At 35.4% G+C, this 21,622-nt stretch overlaps 1 protein-coding gene across 4 annotated transcripts in view; it reads right to left on the bottom strand.

Annotated features, from left to right (window-relative positions):
• Positions 1 to 21,622, bottom strand: part of rudhira (breast carcinoma-amplified sequence 3 protein rudhira) — a 120,143-nt gene that overhangs the window by 44,253 nt on the left and 54,268 nt on the right. For all 4 annotated transcript variants that reach the window (XM_089105435.1, XM_089105432.1, XM_089105434.1 and 1 more), the window contains 4 exons: positions 13,518 to 13,759; positions 8,947 to 9,035; positions 5,384 to 5,532; positions 1,669 to 1,827 (listed from right to left, as the gene is read on the bottom strand). In XM_089105435.1, coding sequence (XP_088961561.1) covers positions 1,669 to 1,827; positions 5,384 to 5,532; positions 8,947 to 9,035; positions 13,518 to 13,759 — 639 coding nt within the window. The remainder of the gene's footprint in view (positions 1 to 1,668; positions 1,828 to 5,383; positions 5,533 to 8,946; positions 9,036 to 13,517; positions 13,760 to 21,622) is intronic.

Genomic DNA, 21,622 nt, shown 5'->3' with positions numbered 1-21,622 from the left:
GGGATAAGCAGTTCCTTCCTTAGGAATAATCTAAAAATACTTACAAAAGGCACAGCCTACAAAATGAACATTACTAGAAATTAGAAACTAGAAACTGAAACTGGAATTCTTTAGACACACTTCAAGGCTTACGTCCTAATTAGTAAATATGAAAGACCAATAGTAAAATTAGTAGTACAAACATCCAAGGCCCAGGGTGTTTTTTCCACAGTTGAAAAAAACTTTTGAAGAATACGAAGATAAGTCTGCGAATCAAAATTAGAATAATGGAAGCTGCAGTGATGACAGTGGTCAGGTATAGTTCAGAAGCATGGGTCCACCAAAAAAAGGAGTAGGATTTGCTAGATGTTTCCCAGAGAAATTGCATACGGACTGTTGTGGGTACCCAAGTGACGGACCGTACCTCAAACTTTAGCTGGTATGAAAAATATGGTTCAATCCCATTTTCTAGGGCTATCATGAGAGAAAGATTGAGATGGCTAGGACACGTTTTGCGTATGAAGGATGACAGATTGCGAAGGATCGTACTTGTCGGCAACCGTCTAGTGCCATAAGAAAAGCAGGTCGTCCCCGACTGTTCTGGGAGGATGTTGTAAGGGAAGATTTAAGTGTAATGGGAACTTCTTGGGAGGGTGTAAAGAGGGAGGCTTTAAACAGACTGGGATGGAGGAGGAGCGTGTGTAGCTGTTTTGGCCTCAAGCAGTTTAGTGTTGCGGTGAGTTGTTAGTAGTAGTATTAGTACAATTACAAGTATACTTTCGAAAACAGCAAATAGTAAATAGCATACTATCGAAAAAAATTATTAGCTAAAACAATAAATTTACGAGTAGGTTACCGTTAGCAAAGTAAATAGTGTTAACGGACCAAGGACATTCAAATTAAAAAACATTTGCCCCCCTCCCCTGGACCCATTTTATGCCTATTCACATCTGAAAACTGCGATTTCCTAAGATTTTCCTTTTGGTTGTTTCAAAAATATGAAGTTTTGAGGGCAGCATAAATTTTTCGTAGGTACTGCCACATTTAACCATGAAAATAAACAACAACTAATTACTTGAATTTGAAGCGCATCCTGTCTGTAATAATACGTCGATTGCTGAAGACAACTAAAACTTCAGGAAACTTCAGGAACTTCATAAACTTCAGGAAAGCTGTACCTTCTTGAGCTGTTTATTGCTAGCACTCTTTTTTTTACTGATTTTTCAACGACATTTCTTTTTTCTAAATCCGGCCCCCACTATCACCAAAAATGCATATCTGCATATAGAGGTCTTTTCCATTAAAAGTTGAGATCCAAATTTTTCTTAATTTTAAACATATTTGATTGTTTACGCTTCAAATGAACTAACTCCAACAAAAACCGGCAAAAGCAGCCAAAAAACATTCAAATTACTGTCTGGACTTTGTTTAAACAGACAATGACGGAAACTGTTTTTATTCCCGAACACTGCCAATGTCAAGATTCCCGTACACTTCAGGAATCTTGACACGCCTCCCGAGTCAGCCTAAGCCCTATACAGGTAGCCCTAATAGGTAGGATAATAACAACTCCCACTATTGTAAACACCGCTTTTGCATACTCAAGGAGAGACACCATTATCAGATCATTTGACCATTACACTGTCATTGGTACTTGAAAAATCAATGCACAAAAACAGATTGACTCACCTTGAGGTGGTGCTGTGATTGTGCCACATTCCATCATGGCATCAGCGATATTCTCTTGTAGCTGGCTTTCCACTTCAGAGCTTCTTGGCACAGAGCTACATGATCCTCTCTGTTCTAACATTCTAGATGCCATAAATCTCGGCGATTGCTCGAAGCTCCCTTAAAAAATTCAAGTTAATTAATTAATTCATTCATTAAAAATACAAATCTTCCGCCAAAACAAGAAATCTATGAGCCTCACTGCTAAAAATATCGGATATAGGAACTTTCTCTTTGTTAAAAAAAAAAGATAAATATAAAGGCATGCCTTTAAAAATACCAACTTATTATGCGTTTATTAGATGCGTTCATGGACATGCGTCTATCGACATCCTTTACGTTCATTTGAATTTTCAATGGCAACAGAAGCATATGGGTACACTGTTTTTTTTAGCCAACTTAATCATTTTAATATAAAATTTTAGGAAAATGGAGCCCCAAGATTTGAATCAAAGGAATATTTATGGCTATTGAATAACCGATTGGAAGATCAACGTTCTTCCAGGATCCTAGTAAGCACAATTATAAAATTACTCTTAGATTTCTCAGAATTGTCAAAGTGAATTAATTCAGAATAGAAATTTCCAAATTCCCGACAATTTCCAAATTCATACTGAGAAGTATCTCAATATATTGGCCAAAATCAAGGCAGATTTACACAATAGCAAGAGTAGTGGTTTGTACCGAATCCAAGGCCGCAACCAGGGGTTAGGGAAAATAACGGGTTTGTCCCCCCCCCCAAAACAAATTATTCGACTCGTATAAAAGTATCAAAATGTTTATATTATTTTTTTTTATAAATTTGTATTTTTTTGTAAAACGGTCTAAGATAAATACCCCCCCCCCCCGCTCCATCGAACAAAATCCTGGACACAGCCTTGACTGAGGCTCTTAAAATTACTAATGTTCCTGAAAAGGTGAATTAGGAAGCGTCAGCAAATAAAAAGAATATTAATTATAGTCAATACTAACAAAAACTACTTATGATAACTCATCGTACCACCAAGCTACCTGAACCAACCGTTAATGCTCTTCCTCTAGCTCACCCTGTTTAAAGCTCAAATTTGGTTACTCCCCACCGTGAAGCTACCACCTCCTTTGAATCTTTTCTGACGACCTCTTCCACCTCCGTTCAGGGAAAAACCGATCTATCGATTCCGATAGATCATTCCGATCTATCGATCAAGGAGATATTTTCATTTAACTAAAAAGTATTATTAATAAAAACGTGGAATGGAATAAAGATGTAAATAGTAGAGTGACCGCATGGCGTTTTTTTCAGTTGGAGAATTTTTGGAATAAAAAGATAATTACTATTCTTTTTTAATTGTTATTGTTTTTTAGTACTTTAAAAAAAAGCTTGTTATTGTTCTAATTAAACGAACATTGTGTTTCAGGGATCGTTCTTAAAGAAATGGGAAAGAATTCTATCTTTATCGTAAAGAACGAGGTGTTTTGGAGGAGTAACCCCCTCGAATACGTAATAATTTTTATTCGTTTTAAGTTTTAATGTTGCTCCTTACTTTAAGTGGAAAAAAGTTGTTTTTTTTTAAATTTAATTTCTGATCGTTTTTCAAATAATTCCTGGAAATCTGGCTACTCCTCCACGGAAAAATCCTTCCTCTTCAAGGATTTATTCTCTAGACAATTCAATCCTGGTGAAAATTTACCTTGGACAATTACCCTTAGTAACTCCACGCGTAAAATTGAGTCGGCAAAGAGAAAGCAAGACATATGAAGAATTTCGTATAGGAATTTTGGCAAATTCCCCCAGTGTAAAATTTTCCCTTAAAAATTCCCCCCTGGAAACTTCCCTCCTCATGGAAAATTATCCCCGTGGTAAATTCCACCAGCAGAAAATTCCCCCCTTCCCCAGAAAAATCTATGCATACTTCTCAATAACAAATACTATACGTAAATAATGGGCATCATTTTGTAACTTAAAACCTTTCTCCAGTGGCTGTGGTAGGGTCATGACATACCCAAAGAAATAGTTATTCGGCCTTTCAACTATGCTGAACAAAATGGCTATCTCCAAGTTTTGATCGGACTACTTTGATAAAAAATAATTTCCGTTTGAATAAGCTCTCTGACGATATTCTAGGACCACTGGGTCAATATGTTCACCCATAAAAAAAAAAAAAAAAAAAAAAAAAAAAAAAAAAACGCTTCCGTGATCGTTCATCTGGCAAAATTCCACATTTTGTCAGATTGAAACCTCTTGAAAACGGCGCTTGAAACCTCTACAGTAGGGTTCTCTGATATGCTGAATCTGAAGGGTGATTTTCATCAAGATTGATTATGAATTTAGGGATGTTTCCCCCCTTTTCAAAAAATCAGGCAAATTTTCTCAGGGTCATATCCTCTCTTGGGTAAGACCAAACTTACTGAAACTTAAATATTTAAAATCAGCATACAACTCCAATTCTTTTGATATATCTATTGGTATCAAAATTCCATTTTTTAGAGTTTTGTTTACTATTGAGCCGGGTCGCTCCTTACTTACAGTTAGTTACCACGAACTGTTTGAAAATTATTTCTTTGCAGAGTGAGATTTTATATTAAAAGTGAAATGAACACATTTATTAATACTGCTACTTTTACTAACATCTCATTATAGCACTGCACTATAGCACTATAGCACTGTCTTGTGCAATTCCACTGCAGTACCAAAATGGTATCTTATTGCAGCACCTGTGGCTAATACAGCTAAACATGATTTCCCTTTGCATAATCTCTTCAAAGCTTCAATTTTAATCCCTTTGAAGTTCCAACTTCCTTTAAATACTACAACCAAAAATATTTCTATAGCAAAACGTGCCATAGCCATCTTAACCTGTTATTTATTTCAGCCCGAGACAGCAGGAGCACATCTAAGGCAAACACGTTTTAGAAACAGTCTTGGCAACAGTGGCATTACCGTGGCTTCTAGTATAATTATCATAGTTGATAGTCTCATCTTATCGGTTCGTGGTTATGGACTTTAGCTGTAGAAAAAGAAGCAGCAACTACTGGAATTAGAATATACAGAGAAGTTAATTTCCAGACTCACATTACATCAACACAAATAACATAAGAGGTAGACAAAAATACATTTTTGACACCAAAACCCTTTGACAACAACACGACCAGTCGCAAACACATTTTTAAATGCTCATATAAGACGGATCTATCTTTATCTGATGAGTAATTTCAGGAATATTATACTACCGTTATACGGTGGTATCTTTTTTTACATTTCAAACATCCAAAGGATCAAGAACGTCCATAGGATAAAGAACGTTCATCATTCCGAACGTCCAAAGGATCAAGAACGTTCATCATTTAGAAAGTCCAAGGGATCAAGAACGTCCATCATTTTGAACGGCCAAAGGATCAAGAACGTCCAAAAATATATCGATATTGATACAGGGTATAAATAATTTCTAAGACCACACTGGCTAAGTATAACAAGAAGAAAAACAAACTCAAGTAACATTTTCATCGTTAAACGGAAAGAGTCTATTTATTTTAGTGGTTGTTTTTATTTATTAGTGGGTTTGTTTTGAGGTCTTCTATTTTTACACTGAGGACGGCTGAGCGGAGGTCTTGGCCGAAATATTTTTTTTTCAATAAACATCAGTAACTTTTACAAAATTCATAAAATAAAAAAAAAATTGAAGTAGAAATATATTACCAGCCGATCCAGCTGTTTCAATAACCATTGGTAGGCTATTCCGAAAATCTTCAAATAAAAAGGTGGCATCACTGGGCATATTCATTGGAGTAGATTTTGTATTTGTTGGCGGAGGAGTCGTCAGTTCAATTTCCGTGGGTTCACTCTCGCTATAAAAAAAAGAATAAACTAAATAAAAAAAATAACATCGAAGCAGACAAAATTAATATTCAACAGCCTGGATTAAGGTTATTACAAACACTTTTTGAAAAAAAACTATTCGCAGTACTAATTCTTTTTTTTTTAATACAGGCATCGTTGCCATAGACGTAAGTGGACTCTAATGCAAGGTGGCAAAGACTTAACCAGAAATTTGCTCGTGGGGGGGGGACTTTAAAACGGATTAAAAATTTGCGTACATGCATTTTTGTTGCCTTTTTTTTACAAGTTGGACAATTTTTTCCGGGAGGGGGGGGGGTCAAACCCGGTAACCCGTCAAATGGCTATGGCCATGCTGAGTGGTATCGTTTTTTTTTATTTTATTGGCTTAGTAATATGAACAGTTCATTTCTACCCTATAAACAAAAACAGATAAAATGCTATTATAGAGGAAATATAAAGGAAAAAAGAAGAAAATACACAAAACGAAAATACAACAAAAAATTTAAACAGTGTAATTCCTGCATCATTTAATAAACTACATACAGGAAATGAAAATCATGGAAACACCTTTGATGAATACTAGCACTATTTAAACTAAGATGCAATTCAAAGGAAAAGTAACGGTACTCTACGCTTTTGAAATCTAATCGGTGGTTCATCCATTTCCACAATAATATCTAAGCCTGTGTATTTCTTAGTTATGTAAATATTCTTGATTCACAGGGAAGGTCAAGAGAATCTTACAATATCTTAAGAATTGTCTACGAATAATAAGCCGTTTAGTTCGGGCAAGACTCATAGCTCGGGCAAGACGGGCTACGCAGTTAGTCTGAAGAATTGCTTCACATTTATCATTCCCATTTATCTAATCTGAAACAAGAATTAAACAGCTCCAAATACAGTAATTAATAAACAGCTTTAAGTAGTAAATCGACACGTTAAATTACGAAGGTATTCATTTCGCTGGAAGTGACAGTTAACTATGCGGTTATCAATATTTATTATATAGGGGTTTGAATACGCTGACACATTGTTACAACGTGTTTCAAATTTCAACCGTTAACGTTGTTACACACTAAAGTTTCAGTTTTTTGCAGTTAGATATTATATTTGTGAAGTTAAATATTAATAATTTTGGCCATTTGATATTACGGTTATTTCACAGTAAAGTTCCAGACCGATTCCAAGATTGGTATTAAATTTGTTGCCCATTCACGGCTATTTTTTTCCATTTACGTTTTTTGCCTATCCTTGTATTGACTAATGGTGCTTTCACACTACGCAATAAAACTTTTTACACTAGCTAACCTTAAATTAAAAATTAAATTACTTAAAACTTAAATTAAGATTTTATATTAAGTTTTATAACCTTAAGGACCGAATTTTGCCCGTAATGTAGGTACTGCTAAGTAGGCTCAGGACTACATAGAACTCTACGCTACGCAAGTTTATGTTACGCTAGGGAAAATTCAATATAAAACTCAAAGAGTATGGGTAACTTATAAGAGTGGGAGTTCGCACTAGTGTAAAAAAAACAACACCATCTAATGCTTGGCGATATATGACATTTTTTCTCTAAAAATAATTAATCTAATTAGTGTAATTGGTAAAATTAGGATAGTAATAAGTGTCTGACCCCAGTTCTTGACAGAAAAACGATTGCAACGTCTGAAAAAATGACGTGTTGCCATACGCTAGATGGCGTTGCTACTTTTTTTGTCGATGCCAGTTTCCACTGTTATAAACGACCCATACTGTTTAATAGGACCGACAAAATGGAATTTCTGGATAAGCAATCAATATATTTTGAAAACAAATCAATTAACTTTTCCAAGAAAGCCCTTCACGTTTTCTCCACCAATCCTCACATAAATTCTGCATTTTTAATTTTTGGATAGTTTGCTTAGGATGATTTTAGACAATAATTATGATAGTTATATGGATTTTTACATTAGCACTGGGCGAAAGGACTTGTTTACGGGTCAAAGGTTATATTTAACGTAATGTAACTTAGCCACTTAGAATAGAAAACTACGTAAGTAGCGTTAGAGCACCTTAAATCAGTTAATGGTCATATTCATCTATCATCTCCTTCCTGGCTATGTACACCTTTCGTTTTCTTTCGAAGCATCAAGTTTGAATATTGCAAAAAAGAATTGAAAAAAAAGAAGAATAAAATTGCAGCATTTTTCCAATTGCGGTTGCCAAAGCAAAGTAAACAATGAAATGTCTGTGTTATACCTGGACTGAAAATTTTCAAGGACAGATGGGGGGACTCCGGACCAGTCCCAGGGGGAGCAATCCCAACTCTCTATATTGGCAAATAAGTCTCAAAACGTAGTTTGACGTAAGTTTGGTTCTTTTAGGGAAAATATTCCCGTTTTTTTTGGACCAAAATAGCTGAAAAAGATACTTCGCTGTGGTCCCATCTCTTTAGTTCCTCAGATAAAGTCCTACATCTAGATACTTCTATTAGGCTAAGACAAAATCTTCAAACAAAGAAAACCCTAACCTTAAACCAATTCGTTTCTATTTTTGGATCAACTAGAAAATTATGGGTTCCCCAACCAGAAACGTTTTTCTGTCCTCTCCACTCTTCAAGGCGTAGCTTAGCGCTTTAAAAGTTCTTGGCTAAATTAATAAAATTTCGGGTGTATCGGTATCGCATGTATCGGTATCAGGTATATCGGTACCGGGTGTTTTTTTAATCGTGGTTTTGTGCCTTCTATCATGGTTGCAGCAGCAGCTACTATCATGGTTGCAGCAGTAGGTGCAACCTAGTAAAGAGCAAACCACAGCCCGTAGCAGCCAAAAGTAGAAAAGCGCGTTTTAAGATAAACTGCCTTATGAGAAAAAAAATGCCACCTGACACTGATTCAGGAATGGTAACCATTATTTAAATTAATACAATATAAGATATAGCAAGCCCCTGTGGTACAATCAAAACGAGCAAGATTTTTTGGAGAGGAAGAACATTGCAAACATCGCAATAATGAAGAGATAATTACACATGTTCTACTAGATTATGATAGTTATCAACATCAGAGACAAAATATAGCAAACATTTTTGCACATACTTTTTTGCGCTATAGACCTACTTTTGGGAGTTATAGTTGACGAAAAAACTAGTACGCAAATTTGTCGACTTGTAGTTCAGTTTTTACAAAATATAGGAATAGACAACAAGATATAGTCCATTTCGTTATAGGAGCTTGGTGCATGTTGAATATTAGTGCAGTACAAAACTGCACAGCAAAACTGGCGGGCAACTTAGCCTTTCCTTATTTTGTACAATTTTCTTAAAAGTAAATAGTCTTAAAAATAAATTTGTTATCCGATTGTGGCGCAACTATTTATGTTTTGGCGCATTGTGGCCCACTTATTTATTTTGGAACTTGTGGCATAGATGACGAGACACTTACCCTCCAGTTCCAGATTGGATAGTCTTGAAAGTAAATTGCGGTCCCATCCATAGTCTTCTATGTGGCCCAGCGTATGTGGTAATTTCAACCTGTAATTAATCAATCAATTATTTTTTTATGCTAAAAATCTTCTTTCACAAGCACTAAACGCAAGTTTTGCTGTTTAAGGCCGTAGGGGTTAAGCTTGGCTTATTAGGGCTTCACTATACTATACACACCAATAAAACACCAGGAATACAATAACAAAAGAAAAAGAGAAAAAAACGAGAATGCAATGAAAATACACACTAGAATACAGTGAAAACACAAATAAAGATAAGATTTTTTTTACCTGGAAACAGAGAAAGCAAGAGAAACAAATAATAAGTGTTCAACATTAGATTAGAAAAAAAAATTAAATCAAGAGGTAAGAGTTAGAAACTTAAGATTCCGTAATATAGTTTTAAAAGAAAAGGAGTGAGAGAAGTATCAGTTGGGAAAGAATTATAAAAATCGACCGGAAATTGGCGATTTTTCTAGGGTTGTCAACAAACGGCCGCTTTCCATTTTCCACAGCCGCTTTCAAGGTAGGATGTCCATTTGCAAAAAATACGAAATTGCGATTAACGATTAACGATTAACGAAATTGATTAACGAAAGATTACTTTTGGGAAAGATTAACGAAATTGCCTGGGGAATTTACTTTTCAATCATGTTTCATGTCAATGAAACATGATCATGTCATCATGACATGACATGAATGTCAAACATGTAAATGATACTTTTTTATTTAAAATAAAAATATACTATAACGAAGCAAAAATTATAATGATAATTATAACAATATAATATTACTCTTAATAATAAACATTAATAAAATATATGAAAGCTTTTAGAGCTACTTCAACCTTTCCAATTATGACAACAGCCCCCCCCTCCCCCCCAAAAAAAAATCAAGAAAAGCATAAAAATGCGAAGTTTAATTTAATCAAAAAGTCCTTCATTCTTCGCGATACTATCCTATTCCGCAAGATATTTTTTGTAAAGACCCTACACCTTCTTTGCCCCCTCCAGAAACAACCTGCTCCTGTCTAAGAGTAAACTCTTTCTGAATATATTCTAGCTAGTAACGTTATACTTACTTGAACTGAAATCAAGTGTTTGACTTATAAGGTCTAGAAGTAAAGTTATCAAACTCTTGGAGATGTTCTACCATTTGCGCATTTTTTTTTGCTCTTTCAAATGGCCTTAGTGGCAACTCTGTTAGGCCTGTTCTCTTCTATGCAATTGAGACTCGGCCATTGAAGGTGCTGTCTGCGAAAGATCCTGAGGATTTGATACTCTGACAGAATCTCAAATGTTGATATACGCCACTGCTGCTGTAATATCGAGCCAACCAATCCGATAGTCTAACAGAGAAGACTGCGCTGACTTAGCCATGTCCTGAGAAGACTCAATAGCCACATTATTAAGCAAGTGTTTCTCGCTGCTCCTTTGCTAGATTGGCGCAAGCGACGTAGCACTCGACTGAAACATTGGTGGACAACCATAAAAAACGATCTCTACCCCGTTGACTGATTTCGAAGGTTTGGCAGAAGGCGACAGGTACTGGCTCCAGTTTCCTGAAGAGCTGGCACAAGATCACGACAAATGCGAGTCAGCTTTACGGAGTCTTCTAGACAGAACGTGAGGCGTCTGCATCTGGTCCCACAGCAAGTACAAATACAATTCTGTTTGGCTTTTGTTGCGTAGCAACACAACATTCAGTTTTATCCTAATTGACGCAGCAACATTTTTCCTGCGAGCAAAATCATCCTACAATTGAAATTATTTTATCCCACTTACTTATCTTCAGCAAGACCAACGGCCAAAGGATTTTCAAGCTGATAAAATTCTATCGGCTGGACTATTTATTTTTAAAAAGTTCGTGGTAACCAATAGATACCTCAAAAGAATCGGATTTTTATGCTAATTTTAAATCACAGTATATATATTATAGGCAATATGATCTTTCCCTATCTCACCCATTATAAAAACCCGGACCGAGGTGCGAGTGCTCCAGAGAACGTATAAACATAAGCGACATTAGATCTTTTCACGGGTAGACAAGTCAGATTTCTCTTGAACGCGAAACTTGGCTTCAGCGTTATAACACTAAATTTTAATGAAACTAATTTTAAATTAATTTATTCCAATACATATATGAAAATTGGTAATTAGTAGTGCAATGTTATTACTAGATGTTTTTAGGAATTAAAATAGGTTTTGGAGTCTCAGTTGGTTTCAAAGGCATTTTGAGAAAGTTTCTGCCAAAATACGTGTTCCAGGGTAATTGGCCCTCTGATGGCAGATCAAATGAGAGGAGCTGATTGTACGCGCTATTGCAAGAATAAGAAGGAGGAGCTTTTTGTTCGCACCGAGAATGAAGAGCCAGAAGTAAGTAAGTTTCTCTGCAGTACACTTACTGCAATATCTTTATACTGTGTTTTAAATAAATAAGTTTCATTAAATTTAGTCCTACCCATCAAAAGTTACGAGCCGGAGAAAATTTGCCTTAAAGAGCGAGTAAAGAGCGAGGTATTGAATAGGGGGCAAACCCCCTAATATACGTAATACAAATATAAGAATATTGAAGTTCGTTACTTAAGTTAATACGTAAGTTACGTATATTTATTACAAATAAAAACGTTTGTAAATAAAATTAAAAGTTCTAGTGCCCTTTTTAAGTAACCAAAAAATTGGAGGGCAATTAGACCCTCTCCTCCGCTCCCTTTTTTCATAATCGTCTGATCAAAATTTTGATAAAACCATTTAGCCAAGAAAGGTAAAAATAATCTGCAAATTTCGTTTTAATTATTCATGTACGGTGAGCCAAAATCAAAACCTGTACTAAGTAAAAAAAAGTTCAGAAATTAAATAAAAAAACAAGTTTTTTAAACTGTAAATAAGGAGCGACATTAATACTTAAAACGAACAGAAATTATTCCGTATATGAAAGGGGCTGCTCCCTCCTCAACGCCTCGCTCTTTACTCTAAAGTTTGACTCTTCCTCACAACTCTATTTTTTTAAACAATAAAAAAATTAGCGTAAAGAGCGAGGCGTTGAGGAGGGGACAGCCCCTTTCATATACGGAATAATTTCTGTACGTTTTAAGTTTTAATGTCTCTCCTTACTTTCAGTTAAAAAAAAACTTGTTTTTTTTATTTAATCTTCCGAAAAAACCAAAATCAATCAACAAATTCCAAAATCGTCTTAAATTGGTAGAGAATTATAATTCTTCCAGGTTATAAAATATTATTATAATATTATCTAATACTTTCATATTGTTTTAATAACTGATTATTTCGCCAGCCAAATCTGAGAGTAGGAACTGGCACAAGTGTCGACAAAAAAACCTAAACACCATCTAGCATTTGGCGACACTTGGCATTTTTTTCAATGTGATAATACTAATATTAAATTTAATATGTGTAGTTGGTAAAATTAGTGTAGTGATAAGCATCTGATCTCAGTTCCTGACAGAAAACAATAACACAACTTTAAAAAAGTGTCGCCAAACGTAAAATGGCGTTGATGTTTTTTTGCTGACATTAGCGCCAGTTTCCACTCTTATAAGTTACTCATACTCTTTGAGCCCACTAACATGTTCATTTGCATATTTAGCCGTTTCGAAAACCCGTTATTCTTCCATACTCCTATAAACTAGCAGAGCCTGTTAGATGACAGGCATAGAAACGCATAATATACTCCTTTGTGCAGACTACAAAAAAATATAACCTCCCCCAACACAAAATCCCAAATCCCCACTCTAAAGATTATTAAACTATAAAACCTGAAACCTTTAGGTCGATCCCCCCCAGCACTGAGGCGAACGACTCATCAAAACTACACATGAAATTCGTCACCGTTTTGGTTAAATCTACTGGATGGATGGATGGATGAGAGACTGTATAATGATGCACCGGGGGTATTACATCACGCACTTGTTTTCAGAGCTGAGGATTAGTGATTGGCTGGGAGTTACTGACATTTACCAGTTATATAAATTGGTTTACTTTTGCTAATTACTTTCATTTATTTATTTTTACAATTTAACAATTTTTCTCTTATTCTTACAAAAGAATATATGGTATATTCATTTTTTCCTTTTTTTGTCTATCTTCTGAGAGGATGCTAGTTCTCATATTAATTTAAATATACCTGAGATAGCGAGCTTTCAGTCAGGGTTGAATCCATATCTTCATCGCCCTTGTCCCAGGTTGACACCAGGAGGTTGTTCGGGTTGCCGGGTCTTTTCACTGGGACAGGGGACTTTTCACCCAGTATATGACATCACGCACTTGTTTTCAGAGCTGAAGATTAGTGATTTGCTGGGAGTTACTGACATTTGGCAGTTATATAAATTGGTTTACTTTTATTAATTACTTTCATTTATTTATTTTTACAATTTAACATTTTAACGTTTTTGAAAATTTTAAATTTTTTTCTTTTATTCTTGCAAAAGATAAAAGAATATACGCTATATTCATTTTTTTCCTTTTTTTGTCTGTCTCCCGAGAGGATGCAAGTTCTCATAATAACTTAAATATACCTGGGATAGCCAGCTTTCAGTCAGGGTTGAATCCATATCTTCATCACCCTTGTCCCAGGTTGACACCAGAAGGTTGTTTGGGTCGCCGGGTCTTTTCACTGGGCTTAAAATAAGGAGGCAAGTACTCGACAAAGGAAGAGGGAGGTCAGACCATGAAGAACTTCTTAGCAAGTTCCATTGGCTGATTGGGTGGTAGTCTAAATCAATTGGACTCTCTTCTGAGACTTTATCACGCGGCACAGCTATGAAAAATCAGGAGAAAAATGAACAATAAAGAGAAATAAGAAAACAAAAAGAAAAAATGAAATAGAATAGACAATTAAAATTTTCTTGAATTATTACAATAAAATTAAATAATAAAAGAAATAAAATAAAACAACGAAAATAAAACAGAAAAATAAATAAGAAAAAATAAAGAGACTATCACGCGACACAAAAAAAAATAAATAGCAAGGGTTAACGAGGAATAACTGTTAAAAACAGGCAAGGTAGAGGAAAGAGGAAACAGAAAGAGGAAAGGCTGGAAACAAGGCCCCCTCCCCCTAAAAACATCTGAAAATGTTTAGGATTTCTATAATCTAATGTCTTACAATGTCATTCCTGTACATTTCGTATACTTTCTGTATTTCTTTTACAAATTTACGAGCCCCCCCCCCGCCCCCTTCACAAAAAAGGGCATGAATATATCCCTATTTAAGCTATCTGCGTATTATAAAATAAGAATTTACAGTGGTATCCAGTTTATTGGCACTTATTATAAGACTTTACAAAGCATATTGAGCCAATATTGCAGGGCAATACTTTAGAGAATATACTTCATGAAAGTGACATATTAGTTTCAATTAATTAATTCCAGATTAGTTAAAATTTAATCATTATTTATTATGTACTAATACTACTACTAAATACTCACTGCAGCACCAAGCCGCCAGAAGCCAACACAACTACGCAGGGTCATCCTCCATCCTAATCTATTGAACGCCTTCCTCTTTACACCCTCCCAGGAAGTTCTAATTTCCCTTAAATCTTTCCCTACGAAATCCATCCATCCCAAACAGGTGATGACCTGCTTTTCATTTGGCTCTAGACGGTTGGCCAAAAAGGACAATCTTAGGGAATCTGTCATCCTTCGTCCGCAGAACATGCCCTAGCCGTCTCAACCTTTTTCTTATTATAGTCCCAGAAAGCAGGATTAAACCATACTTTTCGTACAGCGTACTGTTAGAGATACGATCAGTCAGTCAGGTATCCAAAACAATTTCCCTGGAAAACATCTTGGCTAATCTGGCTAAAGGTGTTTAGTTCAAGTTTTTCTAAAATTAATAGGTACTTCACCTTCTTCAAAAATTATATCTACATTGTTCAGTAATAACTATCAGCCCCACAGTCATACCAATTCTTTTCCAAATAAATGCAGTAGAAAAATTTATATTTTTGTAGTGACCCATAGATTGCTTACTTTAAAAAGTAAAAAGAATTTTTACTTTTTTGGCCAACCTTTCTCTCATTATAGCCCCAGAAAGCAGGATTGAACCATACTTTTCGAGGCTGACAAAGTAAGTGATGGCTTGACCCATAGATTGCTTACTTTTGAAACAATCCATAGGCAATTTCCCTGGAAAACATCTGGCTAATCGTCCTCCGTTTCTCAGAGCACCCATGCTTCAGAATCTTACATAACCAGAAATCATAAAAAGATATCTGATGGCTTCACAGACCTCATAAACGATTAAGCAGTGGCAATCATAACTTAAAATGCTTGAAATGGTTGTGTAATTAGGGTAACTAATTGTATACATTGAAAGACAAATCGAGGCTGATAAGGAAATGGAATTTCTGGAGCATAAATAAAACGAAATGAAATTACAGAAAAACGTATAATATTGCAAATAAGACTATGGAAAATAACAAAAAGCCTTTTTTTCAACAATACTAGCAAAAGTCTGAGTATTTTGGCTTCAAATCCGGAAGCCTTTATCAACGAAAAAAAAAAAATCTAAATCAAATTAAAGAAAACATATAAAGAAAAGGAAAACACAAAACAAAAATGATAAACGATTTTTTTCCTTTTTATCCTTTCTTTATATGTTTTTTTCCGATTTTTATCCTTTTCTTTATATGTTTGGTTTAACTTAGTGTTTTTTTTTCGTTGATAAAGGCTTCCCGGAAGCCAAAATATTCAGATTTCTATTAATATTAATGAAAATAAAAGACTATTTTGTTATTTTCCGCAGATAATTTGAACTATTATACCCGTTTTTCTATATTTTCATTTCTTTTTATTTGTAAATAGAAAAACAACATGGTCACGAGGTTTTAAAAAATAGTCTATCTGTTCATCTGTGCTGAATTTTGCCGACAAATGCTGTAAAATACGCGCATTAGAAAATACAGAAAGGACTGAAAGTCAAGCTTGAACCCCCCCCCCCCCCCATCGTCTAAGGTAAGGCCTAAGGTAAGATTAAATTTAATGTATAAAAGTAAATGACAAGAATTTAGCGGAAAGACCTATAATTCCTTTTATGGCGGTGGATCAAGATTAACAGGATTTGTATTCTTTAATTCCTCAATGATTTTCTGTATGTTCCAGAATAACTAAGTATTCTGGAGTCACATTTTAAGCCAGTTAAAAAAATAGACTTTTTTAGTCGCGAGGTTTTAAAAAATGGTCCAACAATTAATCTGTGCCAAAACTTGCCTGCAAATGCTGCAAGAAAAGTAAAAATAAATTAGAAAATACAAAAAGAACTTAAGAGTCACGGGAATTACATTTTAAGCCATTAAAAAAAAAAAAAAAAAACTGAGACTTTTTAAGTCACTAGTTTTTAAAAAATAATCCATCTTTTAATTTGAGCTAAAACTTGCCGACACATGCTGTAAGACAGACCAAAATAAAATAGACAATAACAGAAAGGACTCGAGAGTCAAGGGAGTCAAATTCTAAACAAGTGAAAAAACTGGAATTTTTTAGGTCAGGAGGTTTTGAAAAATATTCCATCTGTTATCCTGTGCTGAAACTTGCCGACAAATACTGTAAGACAGGCCAAAACGAAATCAAAAATGCAGAAAGGACTCGAGAGTCAAAGGAGTCACATTTTAAGACAGTTAAAAACTTTTTAAGTCAAGAGGTTTTTAAAAATCGTCCATCTATATAATTTGTGCTAAAACTTGCCACAAAATGCTTTAAGACACACCAAAATGAAATAAAAACTACAAAAAGGACTTCACTAAGTAATCAACATATGTTGATGGCAACGCTGTAGTCAAATCATATCCCAAGGAAGCGTCAAAGTGGCTGTAAAAAGTAACAAAAGTGGATTTTTGCCAAACAAAAGTGACACCAAGTGACATAGCGAAAGTGATGAAAGGTTACAAAAAAGTGAAAAAGTGATTCCGCACGATCCCTGTATTTGTCGCATACGAAATATGACCACAAAATCAAGAAATGTGGAGACTGTGAGTTATGGAAATTACGGTATGATTGTGCAGTTGCCACGTATCAGATTTAACCATTTCACATAATGCTTAGCATTGCTAAAATAAGTATAAACAAGCCTCTTGAAGCAATAATTCTGTTATATAGAATCTCTACGCATTGTTAAATAATAATAGACAGATTTTGACTTTTTACTGCAAAATATATTTTATAGAAAATTTACTACAGTTAGCGATAAAACATTGTATGGCAATATTAAAGAAATGTCAAATATATACATCTGCTACGAGCGCTAGTCTGGCTAAAAAAATTTTTATCACTGGGAAATACGAGCTTTCATATCTTTTACTAATAATCTTTGATACTGATAATATTTTAATTACAATACAAGTTCATCATCCGAACGTTCTACTGTCGCCTTTGCTGGCAACCACCTCAGCTTCGGCTGCTTTTGTCTGAAGGCTTGGTCTTGAATTTCTTACGATCGGGAGAATGCGTATACTTCTACTCCAGGCTTTGTCGCTTAGATTCTGCTTCAAAATGGTAAAAAAAAATTCGAAGTTTTATAAATTAGTTAAAAATTTTGACATTCAAAACCCCTATGCCTTTCCAAAGGCCAGAACATATTTTGCACTTTACTGAAAAAATATAAATGTTCTTACTTTTATCACCTTAATAAATCAAATAATATTAATATATTGATTACTAAATATCAGTATATGTAAATTAAAACAACAATGCACATTCATTTGTATTTTTTTTTCAGTAAAGTGCAAATTATGTTCTGGCCTTGGGAAGGCAAAGGGGTTTTGAGCCCCACTTATGTTAATTTCTGCTCGTTTTGAGTTTGACTCCGTTATTTATTGTAATTTCTGTTCGTTTTGGGTTTCATTCATTTATCGATGATGATTTGCAGTAGTTTCACACTTGGTAGATTATTTGATTTTATTTTTGCTCATTTTTTGTTTAATGGAGTTCTTTACTTTTCTTTGAAAAACTAACTTTGTGGAAAAAGTTTTTTAAATTTATTTCTGTTCGTTTTAAATTGACATAGTCTTTTCAGGGAAAAAGAAAGTAATACTTTAAATCTTTTCGTTTTTTTAAGACTTTATAGTTTGGTCTGCATTTATTTGTGTGCTGGAGAAAAATTTTCAGCAATTTTTAACAACATACATCCTTTTAAAAATCTGGACACAAATGGTTGTGTTTAATTTCGTTTCATACCACCTCTAGTTGACCTAAAATGGAAAAATTGATACCATTCGCAAACAAATCTGTTTACTTTCTTTGATAGCTTGGATTCACTTGCGCTATTTGATTTGGTTAAATTTTAAGAGCAGAAGTAGCCCCGAAAGTTTGAACATAATATCCTCAGTCGTTCTTGGGATACTAATGAGATGCCTTATTGGGAATTAACACTATCACAGTGCCATTTGATTTAATCTTAAGGCAACATTTAGTGTTTAAAAATAAAGGCAAACGGGAGAGTGGGGGTGGGAGTGGGATTAGTTCCCCTCCAATCACTTTTGACTATTAAAAAGGGCATCAGCCTTTTCTATTTTCAATCAAATGAGCCCTTTTCAAAGTTCCTACGACAACTCCTTCGATACGAAGTGCCCTGGTCTAAACAACAACAGCAAAAAAAAAAAAAAAAAAACAAAAAAAAAAAATTATACCCACATCGATATTTACTATAAAAATTTCAAGCCTTCCAAACAATTTCGAATATTAAAAAGAGCCCTAGGCCTTTCGATTTCCAATCGAATGAGCCATTTTGAATTTATCCGACAATGCTTTCTATAAAAACCTTATATGCCCCCAGGGCATAAATTACAACCCTTACCCTAAGGGCTGTGAGGGTGGTTCTCATCTTCTAAGACACAATTTCCAGAAATTTCAACTACGTGAAACAAAATGCCTATCTCAAAATTTTGATTGGATGTGTTTGGAAAAATGGTGGCTCTCCCATCACTTTCAACTATTAAAAAAGGCACTAGCCCTTTCAATTTCCAATCAAATAAGCCCATTTGAAGTTTCTGCGACAACACTTTCAATAAAAACAGTATATGCCCCCAGGGCATAACTAACAACCCTTGCCCTGAGGGCTAGGGGGGAAGGGGTTCTCACCGTCAAAGACCTAATTTCAGAACTTTCTACTACGTTGAACACAATGACTATCTGAAAAATTTCATTGGATGTGTTTAGGGGAATGGTGCGCGTGAGAGGGTGGTTTGCAATCTCTTTCGCCTGTTAAAAAGGGCACTAGCCCTCTCAATTCCCAATTGAATGAGCCCCTTTTGAAGTTTTACGACAACTCTAACTATAAAAGCCTTATATACCCCCAGGGCATAACTTAAAGCCTATGCCCTGGGGGCTCTGGGGGGTTTGTCATCCTTAAATACATAATTTCCATAACTTTCAACAACGTTAAACAAAATCACTATCTCTAAACTTTGATTGAATGTGTTTGGGGAAATGGTGGGCGTGGGAGGAAGGTCAATTACTCTCAACTATCTTTCGACAATTAAAAAGAGCAATTTCAATTTCCAAACAACTGAGCCCTTTTTGAAATTTCTACAACTTTCTATATAAACCTTATATGCCCCCACGGCATAACTTACAACCCTTGCACTGAGGGCTCTGAGGGGGTTATCATCATAAAAGATCTTATTTTCAGAACTTTCGACTAAGTTGATCAAAATAGATATCTCAAAATTTTGATTGGATGTGTTTGAGGAAATGGTGGGCGTCAGAGGGGGGTTAGTTGCCTTTCAATTACTTTTGACTATTAAAAGGGCACTATCGCCTTTAATTTCCAATTGAATGAGCCCTTTTTGATGTTTTTACAACATCACTTTCAAACCTTACATGTCCCCAGGGCATAACTTACAACCCTTGCCCTGAGGGTTGTGGGGGGAGGGTTGTCATCCATAAACACCTAATTTCCAAAACTTTAAACTACGTTGAATAAAATGCCTATCTAAAAATTTTGATTGGATGTGTTTGGGGAAAAATTAAACGTGAGAGTGGGGTTAGTTGCCCTCAAATCACTTTCGACTATTAAAAAGGGCACTAGCCCTTTGAATTTCCTATCGAAGGATCTCTTTTTCAAGTTTCTACGACAAAGATTTCAATAAAAGCTTATATCCCCCCAGGGCATAACTTAAAACCCTTGCTCTGAAGACTGCGGGGGTGTCCTGCTCAAAGGTATAATTTCCTGAACTTTAAACTACGTGGAACAAAATGGCTATCTGAAAATTTTGATTGGATGTGTTTGGGGAAATGGTGGGCGTGGAAGGGGTGTTACTTGCCTTCCAATCACTTTCGACTATCAAAAAGGGCACTAGCCATTTCAATTTCCAATCGACTGAGCCCTTTTTAAAGTTTCTACGACAACGCGTTCTATAAAAACCTTATATCCCCCCAGGGCATAACTTACAACCTTTGCCCTGAGGGGTGTTGGGGAGTTCCCTCCTCAAAAACATAATTTCTATCTGGAAATCAACTACGCTGAACAAAATAGCTATCTAAAAATTTTCATTGGATGTGTTTGGGGAAATCGTGGGCGTGAGAGGGGGGTTAGGTAATGCCGACTCACATTTAATTATTAAAAGAAGCCCTGCCCCTTTGAATTTACAGTCCAAAAAGCCCTTTTTGAAATTAGTGCGAAACGAATTTCAATAAAAACTTAAACGCCGCGCAGGCAAAGTCTATAAACCTAGTCGTAAAGACTGTGGGGGGAGTGTCCAGCTGTATGGTATAATTACCTGTACTTCAAACTGCGTGGAGCAAAATGGGCATCTCAAAATTTTGATTGGATGGGTTTGGGGAAATGGTGGGGGTTGAAGGGGTGTTAGTTGCCTTCCAATCACTTTCGACTATTAAAAAGGGCGCTATCCTTTTCAATTTCCATTTGAATGAGCGCTTTTTGAAGTTTCTACGACAACAAGTTCTTTAAAAACCTTATATGCCCCCAGGGCATAACCTACAACCCCTGCACTGAGGGCTGTTGGGAGGTTGTCATCCACAAAGACCTAATTTCCAGAACTTAAACTATGTTGAATAAAATGGCTATTTCAAAATTTTGATTGGATGTGTTTGGGGAAAAGGTGGGCGAGAGAGGGGGGTTAGTTACCCTCCAATCAATTTCGAATATTAAAAAGGGCATTAGACCTTTGAATTTCCAATCGAATGAGCCTTTTTTGAAGTTTTTACGACAACGCCTTCTATAGAAACCTTAAATGCCCCCAGGGCATAACTTACAACCCTTGCATTGAAGGCTGTGGGGGAGTGTCCTCCTCAAAAATATAATTTCTATCTGGAAATCTCCCTACGCTGAACAAAATGGCTATCTCAAATTTTTGATTGGATGTGTTTCGGGAAATAGTGGGCGTGAAAGGGGTGTTAGTTGCCTTCCAATCACTTTCGAGTATTAAAAAGGGCACAAGACACTTCAATTTCCAATCGAATGAGCTCTTTTTTAAGTTTCTACGACAACGCGTTCTATAAAAACCTTATATCCCCCCAGGGAATAACTTACAACCCTTGCACTGAGGGCTGTTGGGGGGTTGTCATCCTCAAAGACCTAATTTCCAGAACTTAAACTACGTTGAATAAAATGTCTATCTCAAAATTTTGATTGGATGTGTTTGGGGAAAAGGTGGGTGTG

Source organism: Artemia sp. Qi Xiang Cuo, chromosome 19 (assembly GCF_049724085.1).
Source record: "Artemia sp. Qi Xiang Cuo chromosome 19, ASM4972408v1, whole genome shotgun sequence".
NCBI classification, from domain to species: domain Eukaryota; kingdom Metazoa; phylum Arthropoda; class Branchiopoda; order Anostraca; family Artemiidae; genus Artemia; species Artemia sp. Qi Xiang Cuo.
This window is presented reverse-complemented; position numbering and strand designations above follow the sequence as displayed.